General features: G+C 45.4%; 1 protein-coding gene across 2 annotated transcripts in view; it reads right to left on the bottom strand.

The window, feature by feature from the left end:
- The window catches only part of LOC119295983 (CRM-domain containing factor CFM3, chloroplastic/mitochondrial-like), a 10,706-nt gene extending 6,080 nt beyond the window's left edge, over positions 1–4,626 (bottom strand). Inside the window, exons 1-3 of one of the 2 annotated variants that reach the window (XM_037574405.1) lie at positions 3,899–4,626; positions 2,362–2,845; positions 2,142–2,272 (exon numbers count right to left, since the gene is read on the bottom strand). In XM_037574405.1, the coding sequence (XP_037430302.1) occupies positions 2,142–2,272; positions 2,362–2,845; positions 3,899–4,606 (1,323 nt within the window). In that variant the 5' untranslated portion in view covers positions 4,607–4,626. The remainder of the gene's footprint in view (positions 1–2,141; positions 2,273–2,361; positions 2,846–3,898) is intronic. The other variant, XM_037574406.1, reaches the window with a different exon arrangement.
- Between the last annotated feature and the right edge of the window lie 18,101 nt (positions 4,627–22,727).

Here is a 22,727-nt window from a genome sequence, read left to right as displayed (position 1 = left end):
AAGCCCGCGCGTGCCCCTGGGATGGTGGCGGCGGGGCGTTTCGTCTCTCCGCGGCGCGAGAGCTGCGTCCCCTGGTGGATCTTGGTGCGCCCACCTTCGGGACGGCGGCTCCGTGTGTGGTGGCGGGGGAGGTCCTCGGTGCGTGCTGCGGTGTTGCCATGGTGGGCACACGGCGCATCGGGCCTTCGCGTCCTGCTCATGGCGGTGGTCTTCTCTGGACCAGCCAGATGTGCATGGTCTTGGCAGCTCCCAGCGGTGCGGCTGCCTCTGGCTGCGACGACTCCTGGTGGCTTGGCGGCCTCCTAAACGGTGTCTTTTGTGGGTGGCGGCCACAGAAGCTTCGTCGGCGAGCTTCGGGCTCCGTCCCGGCTGCTCCTCCCCGGCGAGTGGGGTGGTGTGGCGACCCCCTTCCCACTTCCTGGAGTTTCGCCCCTGCGCGGTCATCCCGGTGACCATGGCGGGCGGCAGTGAAGCGGATGAGCCCAGTGGTGGTTCCTGTCGCCACGGCGCGGTTGCTATGCAGGGGTATGCGGGCCAGCTTCGGTCGGCTGGGTGAGGGTGTTCGTCAGATCTGCTCCGAGTGCAAGCGTTGCCCGACTTTGGCCGGCCGGCGGTAGCGGCGTATACGGGCGTCGTTCCCCTTCTTGAAGGCACCGCCGTGGAGTTCTTCAACCCGCTCCATCCTCGGATCTTGTCCTTCAGGCGAAAGCCTAGACCCATCTGGGTCGGGCAACGACGTCGTCTCAGCGTCGTTTTCGCCTTTGGGGCGTCGCTTTGAAGACCGGTGATCCTACCCCATGCTTCCCTTGGCCTGGACGTGCACGGCATCACGGTTGGCAGGTGCCCAACCTGTGATGCGAGTGGTTGGCGTTGCGACTTGTGTGGTGACGACGATGATGGCCTGCAAAGCTGGGTCGCGCCTTGTCCTTCTAATGTCGACGGTCCGGTTCGCCAACGAGTGTGCCTATGCTTGTTTCTCACCGTGTGACAGAGAAGTCAGAGCTACGTGCGGGAGGGCCCGTGCGACAACGATGACTCCATGAGGGTGGTTTGAGAGGATGGTGCTCTCCGGAGGTTGCGTTGGGTTAGGTTGGTGCGAGGCGTGCAACTTTCTCCTGTGAAGCGCATCAGCAAAATCATAGCTGCCGGTCCTCGACGTCTTCGGTCGATTGTTTGGCTTTGGCTGGCAAGGTCGTCATGTGTCGTTCGTTCGAAGGGGTCTTGACGGGCCATATGCGGCGAAGTCGGAGTCGCCTGCTTGGGGGGAGGTGATGACAATGACAATGCATGCAGCCTCAACGGTGTCCTCTTGGCGGTGTGTGTGGTCTTGTTGGTGCCAGGTCGGCCGGGTGCCCTTTCTTGAGGGCGTGTTGTAACGGTTTTCGCCTCGGTTTCCGTAAATTAACCGGGCAACTCTATTCTACATTTTTTAATGAATCGGGCCCGAAGGGATCGCGTTTCAAAAAATATATATTCAGATATCAATTGTAAGGTTCAATGAGCGTCTCTCAGCAGCATCTGCTATCAATACCAATCTAGAGCTGAAGGGCTACTTGGTATGTGACCAAATTTACAGTCTTAAGCAAATGCACAAAAACTGAAACAATACCATAGAACAGAAACTTTATCACAAAAGATTGAAAAGGAAATGACAATCTTGGAGCAATAGCTTAAATAACTTTAAGTAAAGAGTGGTATCATTTTCACGTGACAAACCTAAACAGTTACATGCATATTAGTGGTAAAGCTTTAAAGTGTTGATTGTGTGCTTTCTAGGTTATCTATTTTGGACTGGAAATGGTAATACTTTGATCCCAGATTGGATTGTTCTTATTCATTAATGCCTTCTCCAAAATCTATGTATTCTCGAACATTTTATGGCATGGCAGCCTAGGTCAGCACATATATAGCAGGACATATTCAGATAGGAAAATTGATAAATGAATTACAAAGTTCAAGGTGCACAAAATGAGTGTAATATCCGTGAAAAAAGGTCTAGCAGTGTTTCATTTGCACAAAAAAATATGTACTTTGGTGTTTCCAGTACCAATGAATACATTTCTAACTAAGCTGAAAGGGCTTTCCATAAGTATGGAGTACAAAAACTGATATATATTTTTAATGAAAGAGTCTATATTTACTTTGATATCTTCAGCCATCCTCTCACTGGTAGTAAGTTGCACTCCTCTCTTCAAAGCAATTTTTGCAATGGAACTTCTCTCCCATAACTTCACCATAGCAGCTGCTAATCCTTGGAGTTGTCTGCTTCGCCCTAACATTCATCAGTAAGGGGAAACATCACCAAATGATAGTAGAACTTGAGGAAGAAAAATAAGGAGCTAACTAAAACAACAAAGGTACCGAGAGAAAAGTGAGGAGGCAGTCCCCGACCAAGACGCCGCAAATTGGTAGTGTCCTTTCGGCTGAGTGACCGCCGTACTCCATATGGCAGAACTCTGAAAGGGGGTTTGTAACCAGGTACAGTTGAGGGAAGCAAATCTGCATCTACTGGTAATGGATTGGATCCAGGCCAGTCGCTGTATCTAGGGCCAAGCTCATCCAACAACCTGTCAATTTCTTCTTCATATTTGATTTCTGGAACTGTTTCAATTGTTTCCTCTTTCTCAGTATTAGATACCAAGCCTCCATTGCTATCTTGCATGCTATTAGCTTTCTCGTTAGGTAGCGAGGAAGGGATAGGAGGCCCTTTTATTGAGGACTTCATACCAACATCCTGCCAAGTCCTATTTGTTCCCTTAGTGGTCTCAGGCACGTCATAGGCTACTCCCCTGTACAGAGAAACAGAAGTTCCTGACCTCCATATTACCAATCCCCCTGTTTTTCTCTAATTAGGATCAAACAAAAGAAAACAGTTATTGCATTGGCAAGAACTACAACCCTAAAAATGTATTCACCAGAACTAGTAGGTCATGTGTAGAGATAACAAGTGAAGCTTTAGGCAAACTGTGGCACGAAGAAAACTAATCAACATACTGAATAAACATATGCTGCCTTCTCTACTTGCACTTCTTAACAGGTCCTAATTGACCATTGATTTGGTAAATCTTCTGGTAGTGAAATAACTGATTTTCTGTGCAATGAATTATTGGAGTTATATTATTGCACCAAAAGGAAAATATTTAATATCGCGTCTTCATTTGGACATAAATCAAACTCGACTTTGAACTCGTTAGCTAGCTTTTAACTCAGTTTAGTTCTACAAGTGACTTCACTCTAAGCTCAAGATTCAGGAAGTTTGGAAGCTTCTGCATGATTCTGGCAAAGAACAATTATTGTGCCCTAAAACTGATGTGATCGTTAAGTTACTTATTATGCCTTTTCTGAATAATATTATTAATAATTTTCAGTAAGTTTTTCCTACCGATTTTTCTCAACCAGGCTAGTATTTAACAAAGTTCTGGGACAGAAGTAAAATAAGTGAATAACAGTATCAATAACAAACACATCACAGGAATCAATAATGATAATTACTCTAAATATCCCAATACTAATTTGTCTTAGAAATGGCTTTTAAAGGATAGCTAGCACAACTAAGTAGTACTCCTATTACTTAGGGACAACTGCCGAGTGAAACACATATAAGATTCCAAGTCACATTTTGCAGCTAAACCTACAGCTCAAGTTTCGAACCAACACAGTTCAAAATACACACAACATTGTTAAGAATTCTACCAACAATCCCATCCTAAAACTAATTCACCTTGCAGTTGATACAAGTTACAAGCCGCAACCCGCCTCAAGCGTGAAGGAACTACTAAATTGGTAAGAACAGTACTAGTAATCCAGCATTTCCACCAATAAGAAACTAAACTAAACTACTGGAGTACCAAAGAAGCTTGATGCAAGCTAAGCTATTCTGTAAAAATCCAATACACACCTCTAGTATCTCGTGGAAGAGGCGCATGTTGAGCGCAGGTGTGCCGTTGACCTTGACCCTGACCACCTCATCCGTCCTCCACTTCTCCTTGATTTTTGCCACGATTTCCCGCGTCACCCCAGCGCCGCCCACCTGGGTCTTGGACTTGATCCTCATCGCCGCGTGCCGAAGGCGCCTAAGCTCGGGTTCAGGGAGCGTAAGCTCCGCCATCCACGCCGGCGACCTCGCGGCCCGCGCAGCCGCCTCGGGCGGTGGCATCGGCCGCTCCCACGGGAACCGCGCGTCCACGAGCGAGGACTCCGCGTCATCGTCGAATCCCCCGCGCGCGTTGGGAAGCACACCATCGTCCGCGCGGAACACGTCCTCCACGGAGCCCCGCCGCGGGTGCTGAGAGACGGTGGAGGGGGCGGTTTGGGCCTCGGGTGAATAGCCCGCGCGCTTGAGGCGGCGGAGAATGAGAGACATGGTCGAGCGTCCGGAATGGCGGCTAGTTCCTACGGCGTCCTCGTCGTCGGAGTCGGAGGTGGGGGAGGGCTCCGGGCGGAGGTCGAGAGCAGGGGCTGGCGGTCGGAGGCCGCGGAGGGGGCGGGACCAGGCGGAGAGCCATGGGTATTGAGCGCAGGAGGAGGACGGAAGAGGGTTGGAGGAGAGGAGGAGGTGATGGAGGCGAGGCGGGTGGTGGAGGTGGAGAGCGGGGGAGAAGGCCATGGAGGTGTGGTGGATGTGGGGAGTGCGGATTGTACAGGGAGGGTTTAGGGTAGTCCTGGCCATCTCACGCCCGATCCTGTCGGCCCACCCAGGCCCGGCCCTGAAATCCAGGGCCTAGGTCCGATGGACTTGCTTGTGGGCCGGGCTTGGGCCTAAGTTTTGAGCCCACCAACAGGGCCTGAACGGGCTTGGGCTTGGCATATTGGCATTTTAAGGAAGAGGTCCGGCCCACGGCCCTAAGCTCTAAGGGCTTTTGAGGCCTTTTAACCAGATGGGCCGGGCTTGGGCTTGAAAAATAGACCCGATGGTAGGATCCGGGAGGGCCTGAGCCTCAGTTTTCTGCCGTGGGCTTTTTTAGGCCCGGTCCGGCCCATGCCCAGATATAGTTTAGGGGATTGGTGGTATTTTTGCCCAGTCGACGTGTGTCTCGGTTTTTTCGACCATCGGATGAGATATGGACGCTTTTGATCACATGATCAATCTAATTTGTATAAGCGCATCTCTAGCCCTTCTCCAAATGTATTAATCTTCAAAAAATAATTGGTTTGGGCACCTAGCCCTTCCAGAAAACCACCAATAGGAGTACCTTTGTCAACTATAGGTAATGGCACATGCGGCATATTCTAAGAGCAACTTCAATGGGCGATCCATTTTGTTCGCCTGCGTCCGTTTGAGTCGGTGCGGACAAAAGTGAAGGCCCAACGCGACGACTCAAACCCAAATCGCGTCCGCCTAGCGTCCGCGCCGACCCATTTTCGGCCCAAAATTGCGCCTGAAATGCGTCGGCGCGGACGCGACGCTTCGCGTCTCCTCGGTGTTCGCCGCCGCCCCATTTGTAGGCCACCCAACTACCGCCCATCGTCTAATTTATGACGACCACTGACAGCAGGCCCACTAGTCAGCCAGTGGAAGCGCCCTTTTTAACCACGCGTACGGCGGGGGGCGGCCTCATCCACTTCCATCCACATCTGGGCCCCCCCCCACCCCTTGTGCTTCCTCATCGGTGACACCACCAAACCCTAGCAAGCAATGGGCCTCTTCGGCAGCAGCGGCGGCAAGGGCAAGTGCACCCCCGGCGCCTCATCCTCCCGTGCTCCTCCTCCCCCTCCTCCACCGTCGGCGTGTGTCCGCCAAGGTCGTCGGCGTCTGCACATCCCGATGCACCAAGCGCGGTGGCATTGGGAGTACAGGCAGTCGCTGCCCTACCCCGACGTCACGCTGACGCACCACTGGCACATGGATCCGCACCGGATCCCAGCGCCGGCGGTTCCGCGGACCCAGCGGGCGCACGAGGAGGAGGTGCGCAGGCGCCGGGCGCAGCTCACACCAGCGCAGCGGCGGATACCCGAGTACGCCGCCGACTCTCCCAACTGGAAGACTTGGTTTGCCCTCGAACACGAGGAGCAACAACGGCTAGGCGTCGACGCCAACCCGCCGCCGTTTCCATCGCCGCCCCCGCGGGTAGAGCCGGAGGAGATGAAGGCGGAGGCGGAGTACCAAGCCGCCCTCGAGGAGGCCCTGCAGCACGCGCTGGCGGCTGGCCGACTCGAGGAGGACGCACATTGGGATGGGGTGGAGCAAGCCCTTGCATTGTCGGCGGCGGGGGACTCCGTCCACACCCCGCTCTTCGTCCCGCCACCGCCTGTCCTCGAGCCCAAGCCGGATCCGGAGCCGATGCGGAAGCGCTCCCCGCCTCCACCCACTTGGTCGGAGGAGGCCTACACATGGACCGGCCAGTACCGCGAGTGGGTGAGTGCGCCTCCAATCCACTACGCCGCGACGCCGGAGCAGGAGGCGGCCCACCTTGAGCGCTGGAAGGCGCACTGGCTCACCCAGGAGGAGGCCGACGGCAGATGCGCTACGAGCAGCTACTGCAACGCGAGGTGGAGACACTACGGCTTGAGGAGGAGGAGCGCGCCCGGCGAGCCGCAATGTCGTCGCCCCAGCAGACGCTGGAGGAGGTTGCCCTGGCAGCATACCAAGCGGCGTTCTGGTGGGCTGGCCCTGCTCCCATCTTCATCGACCTCACCAGTGGCGATGGCGATGGCAACGTCAAGGGCAAGGGCAAGGCCGACGACGTCTAGGGTAGCGCGCAGACTTTTTTATGTTTTAATTAATGTTTAACTAGGTTTATGGACTTTGGATGACGATTGACCGGTCACTTAATGTTTAATTATGCTTATTTTTACGAGCTGTTTTTTTCTACACCGGCAGATTTGGGTCTGCCTTCCGTTGGGCGATCAAGCCGACCCATTTGAGAATGCGGACGCGCACGTCCGCCTGGCCGACCCAAACGGACGAAAAGCGGACAAAGCACGCGTCCGTTTGGGTCGCCCTATTTGAGTTGCTCTAATGGCTCAATCTCAATCGTGTCTAACATATACTAGAAGGGTTGGGCGCACTTTGTTGTGCCATTGGCGTAGTTGAGATTCTGAAGAGAAAAATTACTCTTAAAATATCAAGTGTATCACTTTTTTAAAAGTCCAACCTCTTTAAGTTTGATCAAATTTATGAAGAAATATATCAGAATTCTTAATATCAAATTGGTGTTATTAGATTCATAATGAAATGAATTTTCATAATTTTTTGGCTTAATATTTTGGGTGTCGATATTTTTGGCTCTAAACTTGGTCAAAGTTTAAAAAATGACTTTTGAAAGAACCAATACCCTTGTATTTTGGAACTGGTGGAATATTTAGTTTGGCGGATAGGGGAGACGATGGAGTGTGTCTTATGTTTATTTATAATACGGTTATTTGATGGGCTTTTCATGGTGTGATTCTATGTTATGTGCTAATCAACTCATATTTTTGTGGATAATTTTTTGCATCGGTGGCTACATATACTATATTGATTCTATAATATCACCACATGGTAGCGCTTCTTATTTCTAGGTGGGAAGAGGATGCACGGGGTTGATTGTTTTACTAGCCTGTTGGTGTTGATTGCTTTGAAAAATCGTTGACCCGATCAAAATCGTAAACTAAATTCAGAATTGAATATCTCAATCGAATAAAAGAGTTTCAAAATTAGGGAATATGGGGAATTAAAATAATTAAATGGGAGAGCTCCTTTAAAAATTATTGACCCAGTAAAAATCAGGTGACCAAGTTCTAAACTGAAGACCTCAATGAATTGTGAGGACTTAAAAATTAGGAAGTATAGTGTATAGTGTATAGTGTATAGTATAAAAGAATTGAATGAGAGCTTTAAGAAATTGTTGCCTTGATCAAAATTGGGTGACCCAATTCCAATTGAACACCTCAGTTGATTGTGAGGCTTTTTACCCCTAAGGAGTTTAGTGATATAGTAGATTTTTAGGATTCTCGTGCATAATAAGTGGAGGTATCAAGATTGACTCTTTTCTTATACGGTTATAAAGCAATTTTCTTTGTCATCCATCCACCATCTCCAAATTTAAACTCAAACACTTTTTTATTACACATCTCGTGCGCACTTTCACTTTCAAATCTCTCTCTCTCCCCCTTTGACATTGGAGAAGGGGACATACATGGATGTCGAGCTTGTCTAATGGGTCTGATTGGTGGGATCGAGAGGGGAATCGAGTACAAGAGTTATAGCAAGCCCGCCAGCTCCCTTAGTAGCTTCCAAGAATCCATATACAATTGTCACAAGGAAATAATGAATTTTGTTGGAACCTACACGTGAGTGGTAAATTCACGGTGGACTATATGTATAGAGCTATTACCCAGTCAGAGATACCAGTTGATAACAATAAAAAGATTTGAAAGATGAAGATGCCGCTTAAGAATAAAATATTTCAGTGGTACCTTCGTCGAGGAGTCATTCTTACCAAGGATAACTTTATTAAGAGGAATTGGCATGGCAGTCCAGAATGTGCTTTTTGTCATCAAGACGAAAGAACAAAACACTTGTTTTGCCAATGCAAATTTGCTTGTTCTATATGGTCAGTCATCCAAGTAGCTTCTGGCTTGTATCCTTCACGTAGTGTTGCTAATATATTTGGCATACGTGGGATTGATCACAGGTTTAGAATTATTCTCAAGGTGGGAGCGCTTGTTGTTATTTGGTCGTTTTGCTTATGTAGTAACGATAAGATTTTTAACAATAAAGTACTTGTCCTATGTAGGTTATCTACAGATGTACAAGTGCGCTCCACTTATGGTCATCTTTACAACGTGTGAAGAATCGAGACCTGTTTATGAAGATTTCTACATGCTTGGAGAACACGAGGAGGGATATTTTCCCCGACATGGATAGCAGCATGATCTTAGGATTGGCCCTCCCAAGGGTTAGGCGTCATATAGTCTTCATGATTACTTGTAGTTTGCCTTTTATTGTTTGAGGTTGGACTTGATTTGGCTGTGTGCATCTTAATTATGCAGAGGCTGGGTGTAATACTTAAAACTTTTAAGTAATAAAGCACCCTTTATCAAAAATATACATTAGACTTGTAGGAATGAAGTATGTCCATCAGAGGGGTGAAATGGGAAATTTAAATTTTCTTTCGGAAACTTCAAATCTCTCGGATCCCAATAGCAGAATGAAAGTAAACAGTGAACAGAGTCCGAATGAGAAATAGAGCATGCATCGAGAACAATCACTTGACCGAATTTAACATACAACATGCGGCCGACTATAAATTGAGTATAGAGGTAACCAGTGATGCTCGATGGGGTAGAGGATTTGGTAGACCAGTTTGCCCTTCTGCAAAACGACTATATCTGGTTAGAGGGACTTGTGATTGAACACAGAAGATAAACTCTCTTTGCCCTATTCTCCTTGACAACTAATTCGTCAATCTGTGTCGATCACTCGTGGTAGATGTTTGAGGTGATCTTCGAACCTTTACAGACTTTGTCTTTGTGAACCATAATTACTCTTGGTCACTGAAAGACTTGACACCTAATCGTCTAGGGAGTTCGCAACTCTCAAAAGTAATAGGCGAAGCATACTGGACTTAGATTCTAGTGATGCTAAACCACTATCTAATTTTTCGGCTTTAGTGTTTTTCTTTCGGTGGATTTTAAACTCAAATCACTCGGGGAAGAGGAGGCTCACACAATCTTCTCGGAATCACACGGAGCAGCCAACGGTGGACATTGGATGGGGTGGGCTATTTATAGTTGTGGTCTTCTCGAAGGGAAAAGACCATTTTGGACATGACCACTAACCAATGTCCAACCGACACGTATGTAAATGTTGGATTTCTGAGCACAATGGTGATGCGAAGCAAGTAGTGCTAACTCATTGGCCCGAATCAAATCTCTCGCAGCGAAGAAGAACCTTGTGTCTTGTTGGCAAGTATTTATTCTGAACACAAAGATATATCACCATAAGCTTCGAACATTGTACCCCTCTCAATAGTATGGTGGTCCTATGTATGACTCAAGAAAGAGAAACAAGAACAACGAAACAAATGCTACGTCTTCGCTTCGTCTTCAAACTTCTCGTTTGTAGTCAATTTTCTTCAGATAGTGACTGAATCAATTGCTTTAGGTCAACAATTTGGGAGGATGGGCTCACTTTCGACACACATAATCTTCAATGATAATCCTCACTGCTTTGCAGGAAATTATCTTCAGAAACGCCATATGACTTCAGGAAATTGTCACTCTGTGTGCACTACCAAACAAAGTAGTTCCACACTGTTTATGTCAACAATCTTCAAAACACAAGGAAGCAAATCATTGCACCAATAATCTCCTCCCTTTTGGATGATTATTGACAAATGGATAATCATCAAAGTAAGGATAGATAACTCAACAGAAGAAATCAAAAGTGAACAAGTGTTACTTGTCTCGAAGATTAAATGGGATCCCCCTAATGTATGCTGGTATATAAGAATTGAAGTTCAATTTCTTGCATGTGTTAGAATAAATTTGATGGAGAGACCATATCTTCCAGGATAATAAGTTTGCACCGATGAATAATTTCCAGTGGTAGTGCAGTGCAATCATTCAAAAACTTCTGATAAAATTTCCACTTGCAAAATAGATTCTTGAGAGACATATAATACAACATGAGGGGTTATTAACATTACATACCAGAAGTTTACGAGAGTTTTACAATAGAGTGAGTGTCAAAACAAAAGGTAAGTGTTGCAAGCTCGAGATAAAACACAATCAGACAAAAATCAAACAAGCAAATCTATCAGAACTCAATGTAATTCTCCCCCTTTTTGTCAACAAGTGGCAAAAAGGTGACGAATAATAGGAGTTAGGCAAGAGGCGTAGACGAATCAGAAGCATTTCCCAAAGTGTCTTCGCGGGAGCTTTTGGAATCATTTCACTAGCGCACTGGTGTATCCACACCCAAATCCTTCAAGTAGATGGCATTCGGATGAGGAGTGGTGTTCACATGTTGTTGCATGGTCACAGTGGTTGATGGAATCTTGCGAAGCTTTAGTTTCAGCGGGGCCTGAGGGGGAATGGGAACCCTCAAATTTGGCACAACAATTGATGTGGTGACATTAACATAATCGCACACATCAGCATCAACTTCTTCCTGTCGACAAGGAGGATCATCATCATCTGACTGATTTTCAGGGTCAAAATAGTCAATGGGTTGTTTCTTCTTACTGGGTGCGAGCTTCCTCTATTGGGAAACGTAGTAGAAAGCAAAAAATTGCCCTACTATCACCCAGGAACAATATGAAGATGCATAAAGTGTTTGGATCAACAATCGTTACCGACTCCGGAGTTGCAGCGGAATTAGACGGTCGGTGTAGATCATACTTGGAGTCCCTCGAACCGTTTATGATGATCCCGCAAACTGCCCTCAAATGATCCCTAGAACAGAAGACCAAAAGCACGTCTTCTCTACTTGGTTGCAAACGTACGGTCTTCACGATCTAGCAGCGCTTTGCCGTCCAGAGCTAATCATTGTTGGAGAATTAGAGGGAGGAGATTAGAACCACACTGGGCTTCTAATTATGATGATTAGAGGAACCAGGACAAGCTCTAATTATTCAACTAGGACCAACTAGAACTAGGGCTAGATGAACTAGAAATGGCTCCAAAACTTGTGTCTTCAAAGGGCCAAAGTCCTCAAGTATATATAGGTTGGAGGGAGGAGGAGAGGGGGCGCCACAAGAGAGGAAATCCTCTCCATTTGGCCGGCTAAGGAGAGGGAATCCCCCTCCAAATTCAGCATCCCCTTTCCTTCTACAAGGAGGAAGGGAGCGCCTTGATGACCAACAAGCATAGGGGATCAATCGTAGTCCTTTCGATAAGTAATAGTGTCAAACCCAACGAGGAGCAGAAGGAAATGGTAAGCGGTTTTCAGCAAGGTATTCTCTGTAAGTACTGAAAGTAGCGGTAACAGATAGTTTCGTAGCAAGATAATTCGTAACAAGTAGCAATAGTAACAAAGGAGCATCAAGATGGCCCAATCCTTTTTATAGCAAAGGACAAGCCGGAACGTTCTCTGGTACTAAGCAAATCGTTCTCGAGGATACATGGGAATTGTCGTCTAATCACGTTCATCATGTTTATTTGATTCATGTTCGTTACTTTGATAATTTGATATATGGGTGGACCGGTGCTTGGGTGTTGTCCTTACTTGAACAAGCATCCCACTTATGATTATCCCCTCTTGCAAGCATCCGCAACTACTATCAGCGTTCTGGGATCGGGGGTACCCAAACTTGCCTGCCTGCGACCAAGCGCATGGCCCCACCGACGGCCCGGTACGGCCTAGCTACAAGACCCCGAAGGGGAGACTGTCGCAAGGGCCCCAGCCTTGCAAGGCGAACGACACCAGACCTCCCGAGGAGCAGCTTCCCGAACCTGCCTCACAAGGAGCGGAGATCTCTATGCACGTACCCCACCTCACGAGGCTCGCGATGACGTGAGCCTTGACGACCAAGGCCAGGCGGGCGCCAGCAGGCGCAGAGGAGGATAGTTTCCTCTTTGGTGGTAAGGAGGCAAGGACGTACGCAAGTTCCCAAGGCATCCCCCAAAGGTTTGCATTCTGGTTCAACGATACCAAGACGAGGCCTCGGCAGGACGGAGGTCATCGCCGAGCCCACAACTGCGTCATGGCCAGAAGCTTTGCAGGCGAAGACCACCTTTTGTCAGGATAAGATGTACCTCATGTCCCCTTTCAAATTTGCCGTTGTGGGTTCCCTTCCTGCATAAGCTATGAGGGAAGAGGACCAAGGCCACAATAAATATAGGCTAGTCTCCACCATAGAGAGCGGTCGATTCATTCTCTCCTCTGAGCCCTCATGAGGCAACTCACGCATTGTACTAGTTCATCCTCATCCTCCTCACGAGGCAATCCACCACAAAGCAGGAGTAGGATTTTACACCGCAAGTGAAGGAAATATGCCCTAGAGGCAATAATAAAGTTATTATTTATTTCCTTATTTCATGATAAATGTTTATTATTCATGCTAGAATTGTATTAACCGGAAACTTAGTACATGTGTGAATACATAGACAAAATAAAGTGTCCCTAGTATGCCTCTACTAGACTAGCTTGTTAATCAAAGATGGTTATGTTTCCTAACCATAGACATGTGTTGTCATTTGATGAACGAGGTCACATCATTAGGAGAATGATGTGATGGACATGACCCATCCGTTAGCTTAGCATTATGATCGTTACAGTTTCATTGCTACTGCTTTCTTCATGACTTATACATGTTCCTCAGACTATGAGATTATGCAACTCCCCAATATCGGAGGAACACCTTGTGTGCTATAAAACGTCACAACGTAAATGGGTGATTATAAATATGCTCTACAGGTGTCTTCGAAGGTGTTTGTTGGGTTGGCATAGATCAAGATTAGGATTTGTCACTTCGTGTTTCGGAGAGATATCTCTGGGCCCTCTCGGTAATGCTCATCACTATAAGTCTTGCAAGCAATGTGACTAACGAGTTAGGTGCAGGATGTAGTATTACAGAATGAGTAAAGAGACTTGCTAACAAGATTGAACTAGGTATGATGATACCGATGATCGAATCTCGGGCAAGTAACATACCAATGACAAAGGGAACAACGTATGTGGTTATGCGGTTTGACCGATAAAGATCTTCGTAGAATATGTAGGAGCCAATATGAGCATCCAGGTTCCGCTATTGGTTATTGACCAGAGATGTGTCTCAGTCATGTCTACATAATTCTCGAACCCGTAGGGTCCGCACGCTTAACTTTCGATGACGATATGTATTATGAGTTATGTGTTTTTGATGACCAAAGTTTGTTCGGAGTCCCGAATGAGATCACAGACGTGACGGGGAGTCTCTAAATGGTCGAGACATAAAGATTGATATATTGGACCATGTTATTCGGACACAGGAAGTGTTCCAGATAGTTTCGGGTAAAAACGGAGTGCCGGAGGGGTTACCGGAACCCCGGGGGAACTAATGGGCCACCATGGGCCTTAGTGGAGAGAGAGGAGAGCCGCCTGAAGGAAATATGCCCTAGAGGCAATAATAAAGTTATTATTTATTTCCATATTTCATGATAAATGTTTATTATTCATGCTAGAATTGTATTAACCGGAAACATAATACATGTGTGAATACATAGACAAACAAAGTGTCACTAGTATGCCTCTACTTGACTAGCTCATTAATCAAAGATGGTTATGTTTCCTAACCATAGACATGAGTTGTCATTTGATTAACGGGATCGCATTATTAGTAGAATGATATGATTGACATGACCCATTCCGTTAGCTTAGCACTTGATCGTTTAGTATGTTGATACTGCTTTCTTCATGACTTATACATGTTCCTACAACTATGAGATTATGCAACTCCCGTTTACCGGAGGAACACTTTGTGTGCTACCAAATGTCACAACGTAACTGAGTGATTATAAAGGAGCTCTACAGATGTCTCCAAAGGTACATGTTGAGTTGGCGTATTTCAAGATTAGGATTTGTCACTCCGATTGTCGGAGAGGTATCTCTGGACCCTCTCAGTAATGCACATCACTATAAGCCTTGCAAGCAATGTGACTAATGAGTTAGTTATGGCATGATGCATTGCATAACGAGTAAAGAGACTTGCCGGTAACGAGATTAAACTAGGTATTGAGACACCGACGATCGAATCTCGGGCAAATAACATACCGATGACAAAGGGAACAACGTATGTTGTTATGTGGTTTGACCGATAAAGATCTTCCTAGAATATGTAGGAGCCAATATGAGCATCCAGGTTCCGCATTTGGTTATTGACCGGAGATGTGTCTCGGTCATGTCTACATTGTTCTCGAACCTATAGGGTCCGCACGCTTAAGGTTTCGATGACAGTTATATTATGAGTTTATGAGTTTTGATGTACCGAAGGAGTTCGGAGTCCTGGATGAGATCGGGGACATGACGAGGAGTCTCGAAATGGTCGAGACGTAAAGATCAATATATTGGACGACTATATTCGGACATCGGATGGGTTCCGAGTGATTCGGGTATTTTCGGGGGTATCGGGGAGTTACGGGAATACGAGGAAGAAGCAATGGGCCTCATGGGCCAAGTGGTGGAAGAGAGGAGGCAGGGCGCGCGGCCACCCTAGCCCAAACTGAATTGGACTAGGGGGCCAACCCCCCTTTCCTCCTTTTCCTCCCTCTCCTTCCTTCTCCTTCTCCTCCCCTTCCCCTCTCCTACTTGGACTAGGAAAGAGGGGGGGAATCCTACTTGGAGTAGGATTGCCCCCCTTGGGTGCACCTCCTCCCCTTGGCCGGCCCTCTCCTCCTCCCCCCCTTTATATACGGAGGGGGGGGCACCCCATAGACACAACAATTGATCTCTAGATCTCTTAACCGTGTGCGGTGCCCTCCTCCACCATAATCCTCCTCGATAATATTGTAGCGGTGCTTAGGCGAAGCCCTGCGACGGTAGAACATCAAGATCGTCACCACGCCGTTGTGTTGACGAAACTCTCCCTCGACACTCGGCTGGATCGTAGTTCGAGGGACGTCATCGAGCTGAACGTGTGCTAGAACTCGGAGGTGCAGTAGTTTCGGTGCTTGATCGGTCGGGCCGTGAAGACGTACGACTACATCAACCGCGTTGTTCTAACGCTTCTGCTTTCAGTCTACGAGGGTACGTGGACAACACTCTCCCCTCTCGTTGATATGCATCACCATGATCTTGTGTGTGCGTAGGAAAATTTTGAAATTACTACGTTACCCAACAGTGGCATCCGAGCCTGGTTTTATGCGTAGATGTTATATGCACGAGTAGAACACAAGTGAGTTGTGGGTGATACAAGTCATACTGCTTACCAACATGTCATACTTTGGTTCGGCGGTATTGTAGGATGAAGCGGCCCGGACCGACATTACGCGTACGCTTACGGGAGACTGGTTCTACCGACGTGCTTTGCACATAGGTGGCTGGCGGGTGTCTGTTTCTCTAACTTTAGTTGAACCGAGTGTGGCTACACCCGATCCTTGCGAAGATTAAAACATCACTAACTTGACAAACTATCATTGTGGTTTTGATGCGTAGGTAAGAACGGTTCTTGCTCAGCCCGTAGCAGCCACGTAAAATTTGAAACAACAAAGTAGAGGACGTCTAACTTGTTTTTGCAGGGCATGTTGTGATGTGATATGGTCAAGACGTGATGCTATATTTTATTGTATGAGATGATCATGTTTTGTAACCGAAGTTATCGGCAACTGGCAGGAGCCATATGGTTGTCGCTTTATTGTATGAAATGCAAACGCCCTGTAATTGCTTTACTTTATCACTAAGCGGTAGCAATAGTCATAGAAGCAATAGATAGCGTAACCACAATGATGCTACGATGGAGATCAAGGTGTCGCGCCGGTGACGATGGTGATCACGACGGTGCTTCGGAGATGAAGATCAAAAGCACAAAATGATAATGGCCATATCATATCACTTATATTGATTGCATGTTATGTTTATCCTTTATGCATCTTATCTTGATTTGATTGATGGTAGCATTTTAAGATGATCTCTCACTAATTATCAAGAAGTGTTCTCCCTGAGTATGCACCCTTGCGAAAGTTCTTCGTGCTAAGACACCACGTGATGATCGGGTGTGATAGGCTCTACGTTCAAATACAACGGGTGCAAAATAGTTGCACACGCGGAATACTCAGGTTAAACTTGACAAGCCTAGCATATACAGATATGGCCTCGGAACACGGAGACCGAAAGGTCGAGCGTGAATCATATAGTAGATATGATCAACATAGTGATGTTCACCATTGAAAACTACTCCATCTCACGTGATGATCGGACATGGTTTAGTTGATTTGGATCACGTGATCACTTAGACGACTAGAGAGATGTCTATATAAGTGGGAGTTCTTAAGTAATATGATTAATTGAACTTAAATTTATCATGAACTTAGTCCTGGTAGTATTTTGCAAATTATGTTGTAGATCAATAGCTCGCGTTGTTGCTTTCATATGTTTATTTTGATATGTTCCTAGAGAAAACTATGTTGAAAGATGTTAGTAGCAATGATGCGGATTGGATCCGTGATCTGAGGTTTATCCTCATTGCTGCATAGAAGAATTTTGTCCTTGATGCACCACTAGGTGACAAACCTATTACAGGAGCAGATGCAGACGTTATGAACGTTTGGCTAGCTCAAAATGGTGACTACTTGATAGTTTAGTGCACCATGCTTAAACGGCTTAGAATCGGGACTTCAAAGACGTTTTGAACGTCATGGACCATATGAGATGTTCCAGGAGTTGAAGTTAATATTTCCAACAAATACCCGAGTTGAGAGATATGAAGTCTTCAACAAGTTCTATAGCTAAAAGATGGAGGAGAATCGCTCAACTAGTGAGCATGTGCTCAGACTGTCTGGGTACTTCAATCGCTTGAATCAAGTGGGAGTTAATCTTCCAGATAAGATAGTGATTGACAGAATTCTCTAGTCACCATCACTAAGTTATTAGAACTTCATGATGAACTATAGCATGCAAGGGATGACGAAAAAGATTCCCGAGCTCTTCGTGATGTTGAAATCAACGAACGTAGAAATCAAGAAAGAGCATCAAGTGTTGATGATTGACAAGACCACTAGTTTCAAGAAAATGGCAAAGGGAAAGAAAGGGAAACTTCAAGTAGACTGGCAAACAACTTGTCACTCCCGTGAAGAAGACCAAAGCTGTACCAAATCCTAAAACTGAGTGCTTACACTGCAAAGGAAATGGTCACTGAAAGCGGAAATGCCCTGAATATTTGGTGGATAAGAAGGATGGCAAAGTGAACAAGGGTATATTTGATATACAGGTTATTGATGTGTACCTTACTGGTGTTTATAGTAGCCCCTGAGTATTTGATACTTGTTCAGTTGCTAAGATTAGTAACTCGAAACAGGAGTTACAGAATAAACAGAGACTAGTTGAAGGGGAAGTGACGATGAGTGTTGGAAGTAGTTCCAAGATTGATATGATCATCATCGCACACTCCCTATACTTTTGGGATTAGTGTTAAACCTAAATAAATGTTATTTGGCGTTTGCGTTGAGCATGAATATGATTTGATCATGTTTATTGCAATATGGTTATTCATTTAAAGTCAGAGATTAATTGTTGTTCTGTTTACATGAATAAAACCTTCAAATGGTCATACACCCAATGAAAATAGTTTGTTGGATCTCGATCGTAGTGATACACATATTCATAATATTGATGAAAAAAGATGCAAAGATAATAATGATAGTGCAACTTATTTGTGGCACTGCCGTTTGGGTCATATCGGTGTAAAGTGCATGAAGAAACTCCATAAAGATGGATTTTCAAAATCACTTGGTTATAAATCATTTGATGCTTGCGAACCGTGCCTTTTGGGCAAGATGACTAAAACTCCGTTCCCCGGAACAATGGAACAAGCTACTGACTTATTGGAAATAATACATACTGATGTATGCGATCCGATGAGTGTTAAGGCTCGTGGTGTGTATCATTATTTTCTGACCTTCACAGATGATTTGAGCAGATATGGGTATATCTACTTGATGAAACATAAGTCTGAAACATTTGAAAAGTTCAAAGAATTTCAGAGTGAAGTGGAAAATCATCGTAACAAGAAAAATAAAGTTTCTAAGATCTGATCGTGGAGACGAATATTTGAGTTACGAGTTTGGTCTTCATTTGAAACAATGTGAAATAGTTTCGCAACTCACGCCACCTGGAACACCACAATGTAATGGTGTGTCTGAACGTCGTAATCGTACTTTACTAGATATGGTGCGATCTATGATGTCTCTTATCAGTTTACCACTATCGTTTTGGGGTTATGCATGAGAGACAGCTGCATTCACGTTTAATAGGGCACCATCTAAATCCGTTGAGACGACACCGTATGAACTATGGTTTAGCAGTAAACCTAAGCTATTGTTTCTTAAAGTTTGGAGTTGTGATGCTTATATGAAAAAGGTTTTCAACCTGATAAGCTCGAACCCAAATTGGAGAAGTGCGTCTTCATAAAATACCCATAGGAAACTGTTGGGTACACCTTCTATCACAGATCTGAAGGCAAAACATTCGTTGCTAAGAATGGATCCTTTCTAGAGAAGGAGTTTCTCTCGAAAAGAAGTGAGTGGGAGGAAAGTAGAGCTTGATAAGGTAATTTGTACCTTCTCCCGAATTGGAAAGTAGTTCATCACAGAAATTAGTTCCAGTGATTCCTACACCAATTAGTGAGGAAGCTAATGATGATGATCATGAAACTTCAGATCAAGTTACTACAAAACCTCGTAGGTCTTCCAAAGTACAGTCCGCACCAGAGTGGTACGGTAATCTTGTTTTGAAAGTCATGTTACTAGACCATGATGAACCTACGAACTATGAGGAAGCGATGATGAGCCCAGATTCCATGAAATGGCTTGAGGCCATGAAATCTGAGATGGGATCCATGTATGAGAACAAAGTGTGGACTTTGGTGGAGTTGCCCGATGATCGGCAAGCCATATTGTATAAATGGATCTTCAAGAGGACGATAGATGCTGATAGTAGTGTTACTATCTACAAAGCTCGACTTGTCGCAAAAAGGTTTTCGACAAGTTCAATGTGTTGACTACAATGAGATTTTCTCAACTATAGCGATGCTTAAGTCTGTCCGAATCATGTTAGCAATTGCCACATTTTATGAAATCTGGCAAATGAATGTCAAAACTGCATTCCTTAATGGTTTTCTTAAAGAAGAGTTGTATATGATGCAACCAGAAGGTTTTGTCAATCCTAAAGGTGCTAACAAAATGTGCAAGCTCTAGTGATCCATCTATGGACTAGTGCAAGCATCTCGGAGTTGGAATATACGCTTTGATGAGTTGATCAAAGCATATAGTTTTATACAGACTTGCGGTGAAGCCTGTATTTACAATAAAGTGAGTGGGAGCACTACCGCCTTTCTGATAAATATATGTGAGTAACATATTGATCAAAAATGATGTAGAATTTTTTTGGAAAGCATAAAGGAGTATTTGAAAGGAGTTATTTAAAAGAAAGACCTCAGTAAAGCTACTTACATATTGAGCATCAAAATCTATTGAGATAGATCAAGACGCTTGATAAGTTTTTCAATAAGTACATACCTTGTCAAGTTTTTGAAGTAGTTCAAAATGGAATAGTCAAAGAAAGAGATCATGCCTGTGTTGCAAAGGTGTGAAATTGAGTAAGACTCAAATCCCGACCACGGCAGAAAATAGAAGACAGAATGAAAGTCATTCCCTATGCCTCAGTCATAGGTTCTATAAAGTATGCTATGCGATGTACCAGACCTATTGTATACCTTGTTCTGAATTTGGTAAGGGAATACAATAGTGATCTAGGAGTAGATCACTGGACATTGGTCAAGAATATCGTTAGTGAGGACTAAGGAAATATTTCTTGATTATGGAGGTGATAAAAGAGCCCGTCATAAAGAGTTACATCGGTGCAAGCTTTTACACCGATCCAGATGACTCTAAGTCTCAATCTGGATACATATTGAAAGTGGGAGCAATTAGCTAGAGTAGCTCCGTGTAGAGCATTGTAGACATAGAATATTTGCAAAATACATACGGCTCTGAATGTGACAGACCCGTTGACTAAGCTTCTCTCACGAGCAAAACATGATCACACCTTAGTACTCTTTGGGTGTTAATCACATAGCAATGTGAACCAGATTATTGACTCTAGTAAACTATTTGGGTGTTGGTCACATGACGATGTGAACTATGGTTGTTAATCATATACAGATATGAATATTGGTGTTAAATCACGTCGCGATATGAACTAGATTATTGACTCTAGTGCAAGTGGGAGACTGAAGGAAATATGCCCTAGAGGCAATAATAAAGTTATTATTTATTTCCTTATTTCATGATAAATGTTTATTATTCATGCTAGAATTGTATTAACCGGAAACATAATACATGTGTGAATACATAGACAAACAAAGTGTCACTAGTATGCCTCTACTTGACTAGCTCATTAATCAAAGATGGTTATGTTTCCTAACCATAGACATGAGTTGTCATTTGATTAACGGGATCACATCATTAGTAGAATGATGTGATTGACATGACCCATTCCGTTAGCTTAGCACTTGATCGTTTAGTATGTTGCTATTGCTTTCTTCATGACTTATACATGTTCCTACAACTATGAGATTATGCAACTCTCGTTTATCGGAGGAACACTTTGTGTGCTACCAAACGTCACAACGTAACTGGGTGATTATAAAGGAGCTCTACAGGTGTCTCCAAAGGTACATGTTGAGTTGGCGTATTTCAAGATTAGGATTTGTCACTCCGATTGTCGGAGAGGTATCTCTGGGCCCTCACGGTAATGCACATCACTATAAGCCTTGCAAGCAATGTGACTAATGAGTTAGTTACGGGATGATGCATTGCATAACGAGTAAAGAGACTTGCCGGTAACGAGATTGAACTAGGTATTGAGATACCGACGATTGAATCTCGGGCAAGTAACATACCGATGGCAAAGGGAACAACGTATGTTGTTATGCGGTTTGACCGATAAAGATCTTCGTAGAATATGTAGGAGCCAATATGAGCATCCAGGTTTCACTATTGGTTATTGACCGGAGACGTGTCTCGGTCATGTCTACATTGTTCTCGAACCCGTAGGGTCCGCACGCTTAAGGTTTCGATGAAAGTTATATTATGAGTTTATGAGTTTTGATGTACTGAAGGAGTTCAGAGTCCCGGATGAGATCGGGGACATGACGAGGAGTCTCGAAATGGTCAAGACGTAAAGATCGATATATTGGATGACTATATTCGGACATCGGATGGGTTCCGAGTGATTCGGATATTTTCGAGGGTACCGGGGAGTTACGGGAATACGAGGAAGATGCAATGGGCCTCATGGGCCAAGTGGTGGAAGAGAGGAGGCAGGGCGCGCGCCCCCCCTAGCCAAAACCGAATTGGACTAGGGGGCCAGCGCCCCTTTCCTCGTTTTCCTCCCTCTCCTTCCTTCTCCTTCTCCTTCCCTTCCTTCGCCTCTCCTACTTGGACTAGGAAAGAGGGGGGGAATCCTACTTGGAGTAGGGTTGCCCCCCTTGGGCGCACCTCCTCCCCTTGGCCGGCCCTCTCCTCCTCCCCCCCTTTATATACGGAGGAGGGGGGCACCCCATAGACACAACAATTGATCTCTATATCTCTTAACCGTGTGCGGTGCCCTCCTCCACCATAATCATCTTCGATAATATTGTAGCGGTGCTTAGGCGAAGCCCTGCGATGGTAGAACATCAAGATCGTCACCACGCCGTCGTGCTGACGAAACTCTCCGTCGACACTCGGCTGGATCGCAGTTCGAGGGACGTCATCGAGCTGAATGTGTGCTAGAACTCGGAGGTGCCGTAGTTTCGGTGCTTGATCGGTCGGGCCGTGAAGACGTACGACTACATCAACCGCGTTGTTCTAACGCTTCCGCTTTCGGTCTATGAGGGTACGTGGACAACACTCTCCCCTCTCGTTGATATGCATCACCATGATCTTGCGTGTGCGTAGGAAATTTTTGAAATTACTACGTTACCCAATAGTGGCATCCGAGCCTGGTTTTATGTGTAGATGTTATATGCACGAGTAGAACACAAGTGAGTTGTGGGCGATACAAGTCATACTGCTTACCAGCATGTCATACTTGATTCGGCGGTATTGTTGGATGAAGCGGCCCGGAC

Source organism: Triticum dicoccoides, chromosome 4B (assembly GCF_002162155.2).
Source record: "Triticum dicoccoides isolate Atlit2015 ecotype Zavitan chromosome 4B, WEW_v2.0, whole genome shotgun sequence".
In the NCBI taxonomy this organism is placed as follows: Eukaryota; Viridiplantae; Streptophyta; class Magnoliopsida; order Poales; family Poaceae; genus Triticum; species Triticum dicoccoides.
Note: the sequence above shows the minus strand (reverse complement) of the source record. Positions and strands in the feature narration are given on the sequence as shown.